General features: G+C 42.2%; 3 protein-coding genes across 5 annotated transcripts in view; all 3 read left to right on the top strand.

Annotated features, from left to right (window-relative positions):
- The first annotated feature begins 4,351 nt into the window (after positions 1–4,351).
- On the top strand, positions 4,352–9,233 carry LOC130829276 (zinc finger protein 205-like). 3 transcript variants are annotated; one of them, XM_057695625.1, is made up of 5 exons: positions 4,352–4,497; positions 5,484–5,646; positions 6,825–6,910; positions 7,306–7,432; positions 8,400–9,233. In XM_057695625.1, the coding sequence occupies exons 2-5, from the start codon at positions 5,511–5,513 to the stop codon at positions 8,594–8,596; spliced, it is 546 nt and encodes a 181-aa protein (XP_057551608.1). In that variant the 5' UTR covers positions 4,352–4,497; positions 5,484–5,510; the 3' UTR covers positions 8,597–9,233. The 3 variants fall into 3 exon arrangements, with proteins under 3 accessions (XP_057551608.1, XP_057551610.1, XP_057551609.1); XM_057695626.1 differs by lacking the exon at positions 4,352–4,497 and adding an exon at positions 4,504–4,716; XM_057695627.1 differs by lacking the exons at positions 6,825–6,910; positions 7,306–7,432.
- Positions 5,517–18,774, top strand: part of TMEM225B (transmembrane protein 225B) — a 42,967-nt gene continuing 29,709 nt past the window's right edge. The window contains exon 1 of the mRNA XM_057695616.1: positions 5,517–5,646. The gene's annotated coding sequence lies outside the window, so the exon portion shown is untranslated. The remainder of the gene's footprint in view (positions 5,647–18,774) is intronic.
- LOC130861066 (zinc finger protein 655-like) lies at positions 13,081–17,662 on the top strand. Its single transcript, XM_057749557.1, has 3 exons — positions 13,081–13,099; positions 13,371–13,475; positions 13,930–17,662. The coding sequence occupies exons 1-3, from the start codon at positions 13,081–13,083 to the stop codon at positions 15,366–15,368; spliced, it is 1,563 nt and encodes a 520-aa protein (XP_057605540.1). The 3' UTR covers positions 15,369–17,662.

Below are 18,774 nucleotides of genomic sequence, written 5' to 3'. Positions count from 1 at the left end.
CAGGATGGGGGGTTAAAGTTCCCTCGGTAACGTCCTGCTCAGATACACAATTCTCCTACTTTTTCTTATTGATGGCAGTAATCGTCATAATTCTAGTTATCATCAAACAGTAATAGTGACTGTGTGTCTGTGGCAGAGGAACTGAAACAAAAATGTAAACAGAAGATCAAAGCGAAGTCAAGGATGAATGGGTGCAGGAAACCGAAGTGGTTGCTTCTCCGAGGACTCTGATTGTGTATTGCCACTTGAACGGACACACTGATGCAAATTTGCTGCCATAGCAGTAAACAAAGGGTGCTACGGCCATCGAGCCAGCAGCCACTGCAGCTGCCCCCAGCTGTGCTCCCTGAGGGGACTCAGGATGGAGAGAAGCAGGGTACTGGCCCCAGACAGCTGAGGTGCACATCAAAGAAATGATTTCAGTGAGCCCAGGCTCTGGCATCTTCCCATATATAGAAAAGCACTGAAATCATTAACTTGAAACGTCTGGTTTTCTTCAATTAACAGTAATCTTGATGTTCTGGCCACATGGTTTTTGTTGCAAAACTCATATATCCCGGCTCCTCCCTTACCTCTTCGGAGTAGCCCCTCAGAGCTGAGAGGCTGTCTTCGGGCGTGTAAGTCTTCAATTTTGTCTGCCAAATAAAACATAATTCTCAACTTTTAGGTTCAGTCGACAGACAGTATTTTCAAATATTTGATAGGCAACATTCTTTTCAACACTAGATAGTTACAAGATTTTGAACTTGGCTAATGTTTCCAGGGAGTTTTGAGAATGATAATATTGGAATTACTATAGTAATTCAAATTTGAGGCATTTTTGCTGTCAAAATGTTATCACAATAATTACGGCTTTAAAAAAAGTTCGGCTTAAAAAAATTACGGCTTTTACTATTACTTTACCTTCTATGAAACAGTAACGGAGACCTTGAATGACTGTGACATGGCTCTAAAGTTCCAAGACAAGTTTGAGGGCAACAATGGGAAGCCCACAAAAGGAACAGCCACCTACTACAGAGGCTACCAATGACTAGGTGATATTCCGAATAATCTTCCAAGCCCTGAACAATGTTCCATTCCCAGTGAGGGTTGACCCTGCTGTGGTTGCCATTGTTTTCTCCTTCTTCTTCCCTGTGACTCTTCAATAATCCACTTGTGTAGGTCTTTGCTCCTTTATCACTAGCTGGCTCCGACTTCCCTGAATGGTCCTCCTTGAAAACATATTCCCAGAAATTCTGCCTCCAGATACTTCCTTGTATTTCCTTCCAGTGTTGCAAGTCATCTCTAAGAGCCATTACGTTGTTATACATTGTATTTTTCTTTATCTAAACCTGCCCTTTCCCCTACATTCCTACCCCATTACTACATCCAAGTGCCTCACGGATCCAGGAAAGTAGGTTATTGAATGCAGCCAGCTGGGTATGTTTTTGTATTTTTGTATTGCGTGTAGAAGGGACTTTATGATAACTCCATTCTTTGCCTGCTGATATACTGGCACAAGGAAGTGCCCTGGTGGCATTCTCAGTTTCTAGTTCAGTGGACCACTCAATGTATCTCCTAGAAGAAATGTTCTTCCTGAGAATCAAGACCATAACCCGGCAGACTCTAGACTGGAGACAGGAAGCAGCACTTCCACAAACAGGTTGCTGGTTGTGATGGTAATAGGGGCCACACCTGTTTTGACCCCTTTGTTCCTGTATCCATGTAGTCTTTCTATTGGAGACACAATACCATATATATGTTTCTGGTTCAATGCATATGCTGTATCCTGGAGGACAGCTCTCCAGCTTTGCAAGGTACTGCATCTTGTATTAGCAATTTAGCTGAGTCTTCAACATGCCATTCCACAGTTCAACCACGCTAGCTGTTTCTGGCTGAAGAGTAAACACCGCGAATTCTGTGGTTACAAGCTCATTGTCACACCTCCTTGACTATAAGATGGGTTCCTTGGTTTAAGGTCTGTCCAATAGATAAGGCATCTTATAAGCGATCAGATGACAGTGCTGATGGAGGCAAAGCAGTCAGGGAGGACAAAGCCATATTCAAAGCATGTATCAATTCTGGTGTGATATTTTCCTTCTTTTGTATCTATCCATGCCTAGTGCAATGGTGGGCATGTGGGAAAAAGTAGTGAAGTGTTCAATCCCTTGGGAATAGTTGCTCATCCATGTTCTTTAAAGCAATATAGTTTAAGTTAAAAATCATAAATTTTGTGAGTGGGTTGTTTCCATCTGTGTCATCTGAAGAGCGGCTGAAAGCAAATTTTGCTCAAGAGCAAAACAGTAGCTGCTGTTTCTTACCATCCTTTGTTAGGGATTGGTGCCTTTTGGTGGGAAGTGGACTCTTAAATGGGTGTCTCCCGTGGTCCCCGCGCTAGAGAAAATTGCCCGAGTCAGGCAAAACTTAGACACAAATGCACCATTGTCATTGTCTGCTCACCTCTGCTGTACAAATGCAACACTCTGCTGAGAGGTACAACTTGTGGGGAAATGGCAACTCAGGAAAGAACCTCAAACTTATACCTATCCTAGAATATTAGAAGAGCTTGAAATGGTGCCCAATTCTTGAGCTTGTTTTACAGAACAGCAGCTGAAGGAACAGCTTGTTTAAAGAACCCTCTGCCTTCACCGAACAAGCATGCCTAAATTTTAATTTTTTTTTAATTAGATACCCTCCAAGCTTCATGTAGCCTAGATAATACACCACAAGACTTCTCACCTACCCCTACAGATAACACCTCTGACATATAAGTCGCTATGGTAACAGGGGCTTAAGCTGTTTTTCAGAAACTTGGAGTCAGCTCTTGTCCAGTTCAAGCTGGCAAAGACTGGTTGGGGCCACTGATCCTAAAACTAGACCTGTGCAGGTGTCTGATGAATGACTTTTGACATGAGAGGGGCAAAAACTCAACCCTCTTAGATCACGCTAGTTGCCTGCATTTTTGAGTATGCATCCCATTAAGAAGCCTATTACTCAGATATGCCTGTGCAGGACACTGATTACCTCACCTTTTCCCTGCCTCCAATCACCTTTCCCCACACCTAAGACCAACCGACTTCTTTATCCCATAGAAATCTCAAGCCCTTCACCTTCAGGGAGGTGGATCTGAGATTTGTTCTATCTCCTCACTTGGCTGCCTTGTGAATAAACTCTCTGCTGCAAACTGGTCAGTCTCTCAGTGTTCACTGCTCATTGGGCAGACGAACCTGGTTTGTAACAAGTTAGTAACAAGCAGGAAGTAATGTCATCTGTTGTCCCAGGGATATCAACAGGAATACCACACATCACCAGGAGTTATAGTTCTGTTTAACACAAAAAAGTTTCTAACTGGATCTGTCCAACAAGCAATTGACTAAGCCGTGCACTTTTTTTTTTTTTTTTAAAGCAGTGCATTTCCTATCTGTGATGCTGACTCCATTGTGACAGAGATACTGTAGGTAGATTGATTGTATCATAGTAGAAAGTTGCTTAAGATCCCGGAGATACTCAAGGAGGAAAGAAAGGGAGGGCATATCAGAATCTCCCAGAGGCTCATGTAGATTGAAAAAGCATAGAGAATGTCACACTTCATTTTTCTTATATTTAACTGAAAATGTCAACTATCATTAAAGGGTAATATCTGATTTGTGAGCTTAAACAAAGGATTAGTATCTAAAGTCCCTTCCAGATCACTATTTGGATTCTTTAGGCGACTTGCCAGTCCCTGGCGGACCTAGTTCCAGCACAGGCCATCACATTCCCTACGGACGCAGCAGTCCTAACGCCCGAGGGGCTTCTGTGCTAGCCCTGGGCCTGCCTGTCCACGCACCCCGTGCTCCACCCATCCCTGCGTCCGCACAGTCCCGTCTTCCCACCAGGAACACAGCTCTATTCCAGTCTGTTTCTCTCTTCCACAACAACTTGCTCAAAGCCCCACCTTCCCTCAGGAACCGTAATATGTTTCGATCCTACGGTTTTCTCAGGTTCACATATCACAGAAGCGCCTTCAACCCTAGCTTTAATCAACATATTTTCTACCCCTGTGCTAGTCCCCGGCCGGCTGACTCATGGAAGTCAGCGCACCAGGTCGGCCATTCGTCCTCATCCTCCACACGCACCCCCAGCGGAAGGTGCACCACCCCGCGGGGAGTCTCGAGAGTTGGCTGGAAGCAGGGAAGAGCCAGCGAGGGCGCCTTCCCAAGCCCGGGGCTGTCGCGGTCACTACCGGTGTACTGGCTACACAGCGGCCAGCCGGGTCGGCAGGGAGGGTGAGACCTGCAGAATGACGTGGGCAAGCGTCTCAAACAAGCCTCCGCAACTGCCGCCTTTCATCCGGGGCCCTTCATCCGGGGCCCTTCATCCGGCCCTGCCCCCCCGGCCACTGGACTCCGCCTCCGGAAGTGCCGCCGAGAAGCGCCGGCCTCCGAGAGGTCTAGAGCGACCCCCGAAAAGCTGGGGTTTCCCCGAGAGCCCGGTTGTCTGCGACGGGACGGCCTCCTGGCCCTCCCCTCCGCTCGGGTGAGTCCCCGGAAGGCGGTCTGGGGTTGCGGTGGGTCGGCCGCTTGTTTAGCCTCCCGTGGAGGGGGCGGAGTCTCCCGGCCCCGGCAGACGGCGGTTCCCGTCCGCAGCAGCGCGCGGGGCCGGGGCGCGAGGGCCCGTTTCTCTTCAGCCAGGGTTCGCCCCGACGCTCCGCGGACCGAGCGCCCCGCCATCAGGAGCCGGTGACCGTGCCCTGTTGTGAGCTGGGTTTCTGGGGTCCGCTTCGCCCTTTTGGGAGCGTGTCTTGACCTAGCAGGGAAGTGGGAGGAGGGCAGCGCCGGGCGAGGCCTTCTGAGGGCCGGGCGCGAGGGCCCTTTCTGAGGGTGTGGAAGGGGACGGAGCCCTGCCGCGTCCTTGGGTGTGAAGGACAACCAGTCAAACCTGTTTGAGTCGCAGCCCTCCCCTGGGTTACTGTTAGGGTTGTGGGAAAGGCCTGCCCACCTGGTCTGAGCTATTAAAGGGTCTGACCGCCCCCCCGCCCCCCCCGCAGAGTGGAATTTGGTTATCAGTCAAGGCCATTCAGTAATTCAGAATGGGCTGGCCGAGTGTTCACCAAGTAAGTCCTCAGCGGCCTGCTTTAAAAACATAATAAGTAATCGAGACTAGGAAATTTCTCTGGGTACATGGCTTGAGCCTTGAGAGAAGTTTGTAAATTTCAAGTATTTTCAATTTCCAGAGGAATCTTTATTAAATTGTACTCTCTTGATTAAAAAAAAAAATTCCACAAATTCTGACTTAGCGGAGTTCAAATAAACCTGCATACTTGGACCATGTGACTTGGTTCTTAAATATCTGAAAGTGAATAATGTCCATTTTTCTTCCTGCTGTTTATTTTAGGTGGTTAATCATTATTAAGTGTTTTCACCATGTCTGCAGTGGGCAGGATACTTTGCTAAGTCCTGAGGATGTAAAATGATGGGCTGTCTTAACTTGTTACAATAATTTCTCTTCATCTCACCCCACAGTGATGGTCATTCTCCTCCAGAACAGGGATGGAGGAAATATCGGCTCAGGAAGCAGCAGGACCTCCAGGGGTCCAGTTTCAGCCTTTGGAGACCCACTCTGAGGGTCTGTCTCCAGAGCCTCAGTTCGTGCAGGACACCGACATGGAACAGGGACTCACTGGGGGTAAGGCAGAGAGCGCTTTCATCCAGGAGAACGGGAGTGCCGAGGGGCTCCTGGGCCCAGCCTGGTATGAGAGAAACCAGGGACTTCAGTGAGAGATTGGCCCCTAGAGGGAGGTCTGGAAGGGAGGGACAGACATGACTCAGCTCAGTCCTGATCTGGGCCCCTCTGTTGAGGTCAGCCTGTCCTCCTTTAATAGGCAGAGTGGTCGTCACTCACTCTGCTCTGGCTGTTTTCCCTTCATACGACTTTCACTTCATCCCAGTTACCACGTTCAGAATAGCTTCTAAAAAATGCTGCTTTTGCCGCACTTCACAGTCCTTGCCTTGCTTTCATTTCCTCTTAGGTTTAGGGCCTGTCCCTCCCCCTGTTCCCTTAACTTAGTTTCTTCCCTCTTTGACCTTTGTGCTTTGCCAGCTGCCTTTCTGTTGCAACTGCAGTGTTTATGACTAATTTTGATCAAGAAAACAACCATTTAATTCCTTGGTGGAGTCCAGGGCTTGTAACAATGTGTGCATATCACATATTGATTATAAAAACATTTTTATGTGTTGTATAGATAGGTTGATCTGTCTTGTACTTCCTTTGTTTTGTATGAAGTTTGTCTGAGGTTACTTGTGGTTGCCTGAAGCCCCTGAAATAGCTTGTGTGTCAGGAACACCAGTCGAGTGCCATGGTGTGTAGAGTGCTGTCGGGCATCGTGAGAGTGTGGAAAGGATCATGAGGAAACAGATGACCATTGCTTATTCTTGAGGGCCTTACACGCTGGTTGCAGAGACAGTGCCCAATCTCAAAAGAAAGGCTTAATGAAGTATACAGAATAGTGTCTGGGAGAGGGTCAAAAATCTGCTAAATAACTATGGCTCCGGACGAGTCATTGCAAATCCTTATGCTTTGCTTTGCCCACTTGCAAAACAGGTAACAGTCTTACCCTTCTGTCAGAGGAATGTCATGTTATGGGAATATAGTGCAATATGAGATTTCCTAATAAAATCCTGTATCACGCATCTAAATATGTGTGAGGAGGGCATGCAGGTGCTGAGAAGGTGCAGAACATACTCGGTAAATGTTCATTGGTTTCACTATAAAGTTGATGTGAGGAAGGGTCCCACTGACTCTCTTTTGTAAGGGAGCCCTGGGGAAGGGCTGCTCTCACTCTTGGCTCCTTTCTCCCCCCTCAGCTCCACCTGTTCCCCAGGTGCCTGCTCTTCCCCACGAGGGAAGCCCAGGAGACCAGGCAGCTGCGCTCCTGACAGCCAGGTACCAGGTGAGCTGAGGAACCCTCTGCTTTTCCTCAGGGATTCTTGCTGCTGATTGAGTGTGGCCCTTTCCTCATCCCATCCGTAATCCTTGCCTGGATTTTTTTTTTAATAGCAGACTCCAGGTTGGGTGCTGATCATCTTCAGAGACCTGGACTTCAGAGAAAGCACCTTGTCACCTCCCCAGTACCACCAGCAAACACTGTTCCTTTATCCTTGGTGCTATCATGGGTGCCTATTAGATATTAAAGGGTTGTGGAACCTTTTCCCTGGATTCTACTCTGTTCTGCCTCCTTTCCAACATAAATGCACACTGCAAACCCTCTGTATCATCTCCTTCATTCTCTGGCCATGATGCTATGGTGGCCTCCTTCCCCAGAGCAGCCAGGCTGTGTTATTTCAGGAGTTTGTGACATTCGAGGATGTGGCTGTGCACCTTACTCGAGAGGAATGGGGATGCCTGGACCCTGTTCAGAGGGCTCTCTACAGAGAAGTGATGTTAGAGAATTATGGGAACCTGGTCTCACTGGGTAAGGATTGCCTTTCTTATTATTTAGTTTACCTGTTAGGATTTCTTTACTTCCTTTTTGTTGAGTAGGTGTGAGGTCTCTGAGTGTGGCTCAGATTCTGGGTCTTAGAACCTCCGATTCCTCCTTTTAGGTCATCTCCTCTGGGAGTGGGTTTCCTTTGGGGGTTTCAGGAGGAGACATTCTACTCCTTATCTTCAGTTAATGTTTCTCTCTTTTTGTGGGGCATGTGTTCCCTGTTAGAAAAGGGAAACTTGCTGGTGCTTTGCAAGCTCTTACTTTCCCTATCTTTTCCTTTTTTATGAGAGAAACTCTAGGGCCTCCCAACCCACAACCAGACAGTTTCCTTCCTGGTAATTCAGTGCCCCTGTATCTGAGAGTTTCCCATTTTTCTCGGAAGAAGAAATGCCTTTTTTTTTAAGATAGGCCAAAGTCTCTGTTGAATAATTCCTCCCCTCTTAAAATCCCTAAATTCATCTGCAAGCAGGCAGAATTTGAGAGACTTGACTTCAAGGCATGACTCACTGTGAGTACATTTCAGTGAGTCACCCTGACGGTAATCCTGCGTAATCTCACCCAAGCAGCAGAAGTCTCAGCCTTAGACTGAGTCTCTCCTTTGCCATTTGGATGGTGCAGTTGGCAGCTGAGATTAGGCGACCTGTAGTGCTGCAGAAGAGCATCGGTGGGAGTTGTCGGCATCCCTCTCTGCGTGAGCATTGCTCCTCTCTTTTTTTTGCCTCTTTCTGCTACTCTTTTCTTTATTATGTATGTATGTACTTAATCACAGGTTTTTTTTTTTTCTTTTTTCCCCCTCTTTTTTGCTTTGCCTATGCTGGTGGCATCCAGGGTGTTATTTTGTCTCCTTGATTACACTCAGGATTAAAGAGGTCTTCTTATCTGTGGGGAGGCAGCCTGCCCACTGGCAAGGTTTTTAGTGTGTTTTCCATTCCTGGCTCTTTGATCTTTGTAGGCATACTTCTCCGCCTTCCCACCACCCGGATTCATAGTGTGAATTCCTGCCCGGCCCTGAGTCATACCCAGGCAAGTGCTTTCTCTGGAGAAACACTTGCAGTCCTTTCAGCAGGAATCTCCAAGAGATGGCCCAGGTATCGGCTTCCCATCGATAGTGCTCAGCCCTGCTCGGAAGCTCCTTTTCCACGATTATGAGATATTACACTTGATTGATGGAGTAGATGCTTCTCAGGATACCACCACTATGTAAAATTGCAGCTCCTCAGATGACCTTTGATAAATTTCAAAGGGCCAAAGAAGCCCTCCGTTGCAACCACAATTTTGAACCCTGAATTCTGAGTTCAGTCAGAAGCCATGGTTGGTGGTCCTCGACTTGTGTTCTCAGAAACCACAAAGTTCGACTCCAGCTCTTCGGTTATGATCTTTTCATGTTAACTTAGACTGTGAAACATATACTGTGTGCCCCTCCTTTTCTGTATTGAACTCGACCTGCCCCTTCTGTTGCCTAGATCTCCTGAGACCCCTGGGCCTTTCTCATATTTAATCGTTTAGTCTTTTGCTTCCTTTAAATCCCCGTGGCCCCCTCCAGGGTCCTGCCTTCATCCCCTTTATTCTTTGTGGTGCTGTACAGATTGATGCATTTATATGACCTTTCCTGATCAAGTGTTCCTTAGCTTTTCCTTGATGGAGGGGAAATGGGAGGGCAAAAGCGTTCAATTTCTTTATTTCAAGCTATCAAATTGAATGTATATTCAACAACTTGTAAATTGTAAAGTGATATGTAATTGTAAACTACTGTTAATTTTATCTGATAATTACATAATTTCCAACAGTTAACCTGTCTACTTTTTGGAGTAAAGAAACTTCTTAGTAATTCAGTCAGCCTACTAGCACAGCATGCTGTTAGACTGAACTGTATCCCATTTCCTCTGTCATCTCTGCACACACATACACGTATGTACACTCACACATGCTGGGCTCAGTTACATACAAGAAACCCTCCTACTCAACTTGCTTTTGTGACCAAGTCAGTAGCCTCTCCTTAGTAATTATTTTTTACAGTCTTTAGGAAGTAATTTTCATATTTGGGGGTTCAGCAAACTTCACCTGAAATTTAAGTTTATATACTTAGTTAGCTTAGTGTCTGGTGTTGTAAAGTAAGGACTTTATAATTCAGTCTCTGACTTGGCAGCCCTGTTTTCCACATCCTGTCTTTTTCCCATAATAGTAGCCCTGAGTTGTATTTGTCACAGGTATCAGAACTTTGGTCTTTTGGTTAAGTGCTTCCACTACACAGTAATAAATATACACAGTATGAACAGAGTAAAAGAATAAAAAAGTAGGTAAAAATTTTTATTACCCAATCTAAAAAGAAGCGAATACTATTGACAGTGAGTGAATTACTGGCTTGGGGGTCATACCTGAAGGGAAGTTACCTGTGACTTAGTGCTGAAGATTAAGACTGGAGAAAAAGGCCTAGATTGCATTTCCCATGGGGCAGTATGGCAGGTGCCCTATTAGTTGACAGCATTAGAAACCTGCTCACCAAACTCCACTGGATGACGAGTGAGTTGGTAAATCAGGACTGTTTGACACACCGCTTGCTTTTTGAAGTTGATGTCATGAGGACAAAAATGATTTCGTATAGAATGTCTTTCACTACGACAGCTGTTTACTATTTATTGAGCCACCAATATGTTACTAGGTACTTTACATATATCTCATTTAATCCTTACCATAACCATGTGAGCAGGTATTATTCTGTTTTACACCTGAGGAAGTTGAGGCTAAGAGAAGTTAAGTGATCCACCCAGGGTCAGAGCTAGGCTAGGGATTCAGATCTGACTCTGAAGCCCATGCTTTTTCACTGTTTTGTGTCTTAGGACAGTTAGTCCAACCACACGTGGTTTCTATGGCTCTGTACTCTGATGATAATTTAAAATAGCCATGATAAATTGGACAGACAGGCATGAGATTGTATAGTTTGGGAGCAGAAAGTACATGCATTCAAGAAAAAGTAAAGTTGTTAAAAGATTCATTCCATTATAATAGGTATCTACACAAGAACAATATTGCTAAGGATAGATTTTATTTGTGTGTTTATGAAGGACCAGGAAGAAAAGCGTGAAGTTTTCAGATAGCTAAAATCTTAGCACAACACTGGTACAGGCAACAAACAATGAGGTAAATTTTAAATGTTATTTTTAAAGATCAGATTAAGTTAAAAATAAATCTAATTAGAAAACTGTCAATGTTTAAATTTTGAAAATCAATTGTTTTAATAAAAAATTAAGTAATTTTAGATGGGAAAAGTTTAAAGGAGATGCATATTTTGAAAGCGTAGATTTTTGACTTAAAGCTAGGAAAAAGGCATTCAGGCCAGTGGTAAGAAAACCTGCTTTAATGCTTTCTGTGACCCTTAGTATAGATTGGAAAAAATATTAACTGTGGGTTCCATTTACTCTCTGTGTTTGAGCAGGTTATTTAAACTGATCATAATGATTCTTTTTCATGTATAACACATAAAAAATAACGTCTGCTTCCTGGGTTGTGCCAAGGATTAAATTAGGTTATGTATGTAAGTACCTGGCTTGTGGTAGTTACTTAAATGTTTTTTTTTTTTGGAAAGGACAGCAAGTAATATGAGCTACAGACCAGATTTCTTAATACAAACAAAAATTTCAAGAGAGTATTCAAATTATGTCTTTATGATGGAGTTTTCTCAAATTGGATATTGCTCAGACTGTGCCTATTATGAAGAGATTTTCATTCCTTTGACACTAAATGTTCTTTTAGATCCCTTTTAATTAAAAGTCATGATTCTAAGTCTGTTGGATCCTGGCTCTCCATGTATTGTTCTAATTACTATTTCTCTGTTCTTTTTATTATTTTCACCTTTTGCTCCATTGCCAATATGTTGGTCTTCTGTTCTCTTTCTACATATTTAGAGGAAGGGATGGATTTCATTCACAATCATTTTTTACTAGTAGATTATTTAAAAAGCTAGTTTCTGAATTAAGTCTGTCTGTTTGAGCCCTAGCTTCACCAGTTATCATGACCTTGGACAAGGTGCTTAACCTCTCTGAGTCTTAGTTTTCCCATTTGTAAAATTGGTACAATAATAATTCCTATCTCATGAAGGTATGGTGAGTATTAAATGAGTGAAAGCTTATAAAGCTCTTGGTGTGGTACTTTGCACCTACCAGTGCTTAGTGAATCTTAATATTTTGATGATACAAGTGACTAAGTCTGTATCTTGAATCCTGTTCTCTCTTCTAAACTGCAGTCTTGTATCTCTAACTGCCTACTAGGCATTCTCTCTTATACCTTCCTGCATTACCTTACACATGTGTCTAAAATCAAACCCCTAATCCCACACGAAGACCATCTTTTTTGTTGTGTTTATGTGATTTAAGGGTATATAGAGTAAATAACCAAAATTAATTTCAATTATCAAATACTTAGAAACACCTTAATAAATATCTGTTAATAATTGCAAATTATATTTTCAGAATTTGAGCAGAGTAGTTGCTGCTTCATGCCATGTTAACTTTTTTTAAACTTGCAAAACTATTTCATTTGACATGGAGGACCTTAACTAAAATAAGTGTCCAAAAAGAGAATTGACTCTATTTATGCCCAGCAGGAATTCAGAAACATAGTAAATGCCTTTCTTATATCTGTTCTGATCTCCCTGCTCATAGGCTGTCATGTGGAATCCCATAGGGCAGCTATTGGTTTATCATATTTTTCAGGCCCAGAGCCCTTTTTAAAGCATTGATTATCTGTTGACACTTGGGCACAGAATTGGCACTCAATGAGTAGCTCTTAAGTAAGCGAACGAAAAGACGTGCAAGATAGAAGTTACATGGTCCCTGCTATCAAAGAGTATATAAATCAAGTAGGTATGCTACTACCTGAAAACAATTTTTAAAAATCTATAAACTCCACTATATATAGAGACATGTCAGGATAAGAGGAACAAATAATACATTTTGTAGAGTACAAATACATTCAGTAAGTGGAGAGAAAGGTTTTTGGAGATAAGGGGCTTGAGCTAGACCTTGTATGTGAGCTACTATAAGCTTTATGGGCTGAATATGTGTGAAAAACTGCCCCTTTGATACCATGCTAGTTCTGTCCCCCTCAGAAGCAGACTGCCTCTTGCTTTTGCTTTAAAAGAGATGAGTTCCTAGCAGTCCATTATGCAAACCAGAGAAAGGCCATTTTATGTGAACATGCACTTTTGTTGCACTTTCCTCACTATCATATTATAGTAAGTTGTTCCTGTCTCTGCAGTTAAGAGTATAAGGTCCTTGAGGGGATAGACTTTATCTGCTTGGGCTCTTTATCTCCTACATAATTTGCATATAGGAGGCACCCCATAAATGTTTGCTGAATAAACAAGAGTATAAGCTGCTAAGGGGTAAAGATGTGTCATGTTATTATTTGTTTCCTCATGTGCCCTGAAATGAATTGTTTCTTGAGATTGGTCCTTGGAATGTTTATTCAGTCTTCACTGATTCTGTTGCTATAGTTTAGCTCACCATACAACAGGTTCTTGAGAATTCACCTTTCTCCAGTCCAGCAGAGTTATATTTTGATGATCTCCAGGTCTAATATTTGTAGACCAGGTCTCACACAAAGATTGGTCTGTAGGCAGCGGATGAGGAGTGATGATGGCTTCTGTGAAGGCAGGTGCGCACTCGTGCACACATTCCCTGGTCGGCGTATGTACAAATCAGTGCTTATGCTCCCAGAAGCCATCAGCTTGCCCCTTAGCACACCTCTTTCTAGAGCACGAATGTGAACTCCTTGTAGAAGGTCTTTGGCCTTTCCCTCTCCAGGCCTTCTTAATGTCTTCTAAGAATTTACTTTCTCTCTCCATTAACCATTAATTAAGAGAAAAAGTGGCTGGTATAGTATCTGGGGATAAATTGCCACATCCCATTTCCTTCTCTGTGAGCAGGATTTCCAATTTTCAAGCCCGATGGAATCTCCCAGCTGGAACAAGATCTACAGGTCTTTGATCTGCAAACTAAGAATAGAGAAGTCTTAAGAGATGACTGCTCAGGTGAGTAAGGCAGAATCAATCAGATGAATAAGTAGGGAAGTAAAGTCCAGCTGTTGAGTAAAGCTGTAGCTGCTGTGGCAGTCAGTGAAGAGCTCTGTCTGTATCCCAGAATGAAGAGCTCGTTCCTTTTCCCTTCAGTTTTGATGAACTCTTTGTTTTGTCCCTTATCCATAAGTTGTGCTAGGTCCCTATTCAAGTTGCTTGTCTATAATTCTGTTGAACTAGTTCCCTGTTATCTCTGTTGAAACACCTTAATTGGTTCTCTTCGTACTCTGCTGAACCTGCCCTCTGTTTCTACCATACCCTGAGCCACTTGGATGCTGCCTCATTGCTCCTACTCATGCCCTGACATCTGCTGTTGAGATTTTGTGCCTGTGTTTCAGAGTAAATAAACTTCTCTTACCCTGGTAGATTGTAGATTATTTAGTTTTCTCCTAAGTTTTCTTTTTCTAAGCACAGGGTACAGATTACATTTGCATTTTCTATTTATATATTGAATCAGATGGAGAGACCAGAGAAGAGAGCAAGCTGTTGATTCCTAAGCAGAAAATTCCAGAAGAAGTACATTCATACAAAGTGAGAGTAGGAAGACTCAAAAAGGATATTGTCCAAGTTCCTGAGACTAGAGAAGTGTATAAGCCTGAGGACAGATTAGAAAGGCTTCAGGAAATCCTAAGGAAATTTCTCTTTCTGGAGAGAGAGTTTAGGCAAATAACAATCAGTAAGAAAACCTTCACCAGTGAGAAGAACAGTGAATGTAATGAACCTGAAAAAAGCTTCAGTCTGGACTCTACTCTTGATACAGATCAGAGAGTTCTTAGAATACAGAATGTTGATGACATTGATAAGTATGACATGAGCCCCATCCAGGATTCAGCTGGTAAACATGAACAAGTAAATCTAACGCAAGATTTTCAGAGTAATGAATATAAGGAAAGTTTAATGGAACTCTCCCACCTTAATAAATGTGAGAGCATTTCTACCACTGAGAAATCCTATAAATGTGATGCATGTGAGAAAACCTTCCATCAGAGCTCAGCCCTTTCTAGACATCAGAGAATTCATACGAGAGAGAAACCCTACAAGTGTAAGGAATGTGAAAAATCTTTCAGTCAGAGTTCAAGTCTCAGTCGACATAAAAGAATACACACTAGAGAAAAACCCTATAAATGTGAAGCATCTGATAAATCCTGCGAGGTGTCTGACAAATCCTGTAGTCAGAGCTCAGACATAATCCAGCATAAGAGGATTCACACTAGAGCAAAATCTTATAAATGTAGCAATTGTGAAAGAGTCTTCAGTCGTAGTGTACACCTTACTCAACATCAGAGAGTTCACAGAGAGATGCCTTGTAAGTGTACTGTGTGTGGCAGTGACTTCTGTCATACCTCACACCTAGCCGAACATCAGAAGGTCCATTGTGAAGAGAAATCCTATGAATACAATGAATGTGGTTTGACCTTTATGAAACATCAAGGAATGCGTCTCAGAGAAAAGCCCTATATATGTAATGAATGTGGAAAAGACTTCAGATTGAATTCCCATCTTATTCAGCATCAGAGAATTCACACAGAGAAACCACATGAATGTAATGAATGTGGAAAAGCTTTCAGTCAAACCTCATGCCTTATTCAGCATCACAAAATTCATAGGAAAGAGAAATCCTATGAGTGTAATGATTATGAGGATAATTTCAACCATAGCTCAGATCTTGTCCTGCAACAGGAAGTCCTCACCAGAGAAAAAGCCTTTGATTGTGATGCATGGGAAAAGAACCTCAGTCAGAGAGCACACCTTGTCCACCATCAAGGAATTCATACCAAAGAGAAACCTTATGAATGTAATGAACGTGGGGAGACATTTAGTCCAGTTCAGGCCTCATTCAGCATCTGAGAGTTCATAGCAGGGAGAAATCACTTGCGTCCTGAGTGTGGTAGAGCCTTCAGTCCTAGCTCAACCTTTATTAGTCATCGGGGAATTCACACCAGAGAGAAACATTCTGAATGTGAAGAATGTTGGGAAGCTATTAGTCTGTGTTAAACTCTTGCCACCTGCAAACCCATACCAATGAGAAAACCTTCAAATACATTGAATGTGGTAGATGCTTCATGCTATTTTCATACCGTCACCACTGGAGAATTCATACTGGAATAAAATTCCATTGCTGTAATGAATGTGAAAAAGCCTTCAGTCAAAGAAATTACCTTGTTGAGCATCAAATTCATTTCATGCAGAATACCTATGAATGTAATAAATGCGTATGTGTGGGAGGATTCAGCCATATTCCAACCCTCACAGCAAAGAATCCATACCCAAGAGAAGTCATCTGGGTATAGTGAATGCGACAAGTCTTTCAGTAGGAGTTCAAGTCTTTTCATCATCAAAATATCCACACCAGACCAGAATTTGATATAATGCAAGTGGAAACATTTAGCACCATATTTCAGGCTGTATTCAACATCAGAATATCAAAGGGAAAATTGTTATTTGCGTATGAAATTGTTAATATATAGTCCCAACCTTTTTCATTGGAGAAGAATCTAGTCAGAGGAGTGACTTGGTGAATGCAGTTCTGTTTTCTCATGGCATTCTTTGATTTAATAGGTGTTATAAGTAGGTATGTATACTTTATTTATGAAACTCATTTAAGCTATTTTTGTTTTAATGTGGCCTATAAACATTTTTATTTTTCCTGAAATTGGTTCTTATTGTTCACAGCTTCCCTAAGATACATTAATACACCAGTGTTAAAACATATCAACTTATGGAAAGTTTTTCATTTAGCTTTTTGTGCTGTTCTCAGCCAAAGTTCTCTCCAAAACAGACTTGTGGGCCTGCTTTTTTCTGAGGACCCTATTCCTTTCCAGCCATAACATTTGGATTCCTGTTGATTTCTCCATTCTCTTAAGCACCTTCAATGATGGTTTCCTAGTTTTAAGCTTTACACTAGCAGCTATGTCATCCCTACTTTTGTTTTTTTCTTTCTTTTCTTTTTTTTTTTTTTTTTGGTGTCTTCTGTCCTAATGCAAAGTATCTTTCTTTAAAAGAAATGGATTGACACACCTGTCCATCCACGAGTGTGAAGGATTCTGTTTCCCCTGCATTTGTGGCAGGAAGCTGAACATTTTCAAGTGACGCCCAGGTTCTTAGCTGTGTTAGCATTCACAGCCTTCTAAAAGAGATGAAAAAGACATTAGAAAGCCAACAAGACTGGTGGTAGCCTAGCTGTATTCAGTGCCTATTTTGCATATCTAAGTTCAGAATTATTTTATATATGTCCATTGAAGGCCAGCAGAATGCTCAAGTCTGCTTTCGATAAGGCAAAACATAAAGAATGTATATTAAGAAATCAGAGATCTTCATAAGGGAATGCTGCGTTCCATCAAAGGTATTGCTGTTCTTGTGTAATATCTCTAGAGGGAGTATTTTAAGAATGTCAGATATGCCTGTAAAATTTAACTGTTACAGTTTTTCATTATCTGTTTGCAGTTGTTTACACATCATCATATTTTTTGTATTCTACTAGAGTCTACAGGCCATATAAAAGAACATTTTTGGGGGGGGGGCGGGGAGCGGTTGATGAAACTGATCACAGATGTTGCCTCCAGAGTTCAGGGTCACTGTTGTAACACCTAGCAAGAGTTCATGGTTCTTTAGATGATGTCAAAGCATTTTATTGTATTTTCTCATCTTAAGTATCATAACATTTTGTGAATAAGACAAGTGTTATTTAAAATTCTAGTTGTTCCAGCGATTAAGGCTTTCATAGTTCATATGTTAAAATGTTCACTAGGGATCCTCAACAAATATATAAAAATTCATTGCTTACTCTGTAAGCCTCTTATGGCTAATAACCTCTAGGGTAGTTCTACCACTGTATTTTACCTCTTAGCCATCAGCAAACATAGGTTCTCATCAGGGCAGGGTAGGGACCTAAATGAATTGATCTAAATGTAAAAGCATATGAAAAATGCATGTTTTTGTTTTCCTGTCTATGAACATGTATACCTTATGGTTAGAGACCACCGATAGTCACCTCTGGTGATTACGAAACAGAGGATTAAGTAATCTCTTAATAGCAGAAAATGTAAAAATCACATGTATGCATTTGGTTTAGGAATGTGCTTTTGTACTTCCACTTGAATAAAGGTGTGTTTGATACTCTGAGAATCTGTTTCAAATAAAATCTGAAGTCCTCAGCCAGAAGCTTTTGGGAATTTTAGAATCCCCTTCCTGGCTGCAAACTCAGTTCCTTCTAGAAACCTGCTTCACAGCAAGAGTAGATCACTCTCCTTCGTGGTACAAAGCTTGCTCTTCCACAGATCTCGGGAATAAAGTCTGAATGTATACGATTTAAAGGGTTATTCGGTTGGGATGCTGTCGGCACATGAAGTAAGGGTAAGTGGTTTGAGATTTCAGTAGAGCTAGGCAGAATGTGTTTTTTAAATAAATTAAACACATTAAAAAAAATGAGAAACGAAAATAATCCTTGAGGGCAAGTAACTTGTCCCTTTAAGCTTACTGACATTTAATCAGTCCAATATAATTTGTGTTCTTAGTCTTTTTAGTCTTGAAGGACGGGGAAGGGAAGAGATAGTTGGGATACCTAATTTTACCTATTTGCTCACCTACCTACATAAACATGTATGTATATATGCCCATCTCCTGCCAAGATACTCCCACTGCCATCACTAGATTTATATTTCCATTTTGCGATGCCCCAAATGTGCTGTTAATTTTTTCTGCCAACTAGAACTTACTAATGGATACATATCCTTACCAAGATTTACTACCACGTCTGGTTATAGTGGTGGAGCAGAGTGGGTAATGGGAAAATCAAGTTTGATTCCTAGGTTTTGGGCTTGAGCAAGAGTGGATAGAGGTAGACTAGAGAGATGGAGAGCAGGGAGAGTGTTTCAGACAAAAGAGCATGTCAGAAGGCCTGCAGAGGAAAGTATGGCATTTTCAAGGCAATAATAAATGAGCTCTTTGGAGAATGCCTCACCTTAGGAAATAGTACGTGGGTAACTGAGGATTTAAGAACGAAGTTCAAAGGAAGCCCCTGGGGTGTTATCTCAGAAACAATGGAATTTCTCATATGTGCTTTCATTCATTTAGTAATACAGTTGTCAGGCACTGTGATATTTAGTGGTAGCCAGTGGATAATTAAATGAATTAATCCACTGAGTGAAAAAGATTAGTAAAAGCAGTGACTTTGGAATGAGACATACCTGTGCTTGAACTTTACTAGCTATACGACTTTGGACATTTTACTTAGCCTTTCTGATTTCCTTGTGTA

This window comes from Hippopotamus amphibius, chromosome 9 (genome assembly GCF_030028045.1).
Source record: "Hippopotamus amphibius kiboko isolate mHipAmp2 chromosome 9, mHipAmp2.hap2, whole genome shotgun sequence".
NCBI lineage: Eukaryota > Metazoa > Chordata > Mammalia > Artiodactyla > Hippopotamidae > Hippopotamus > Hippopotamus amphibius.
This window is presented reverse-complemented; position numbering and strand designations above follow the sequence as displayed.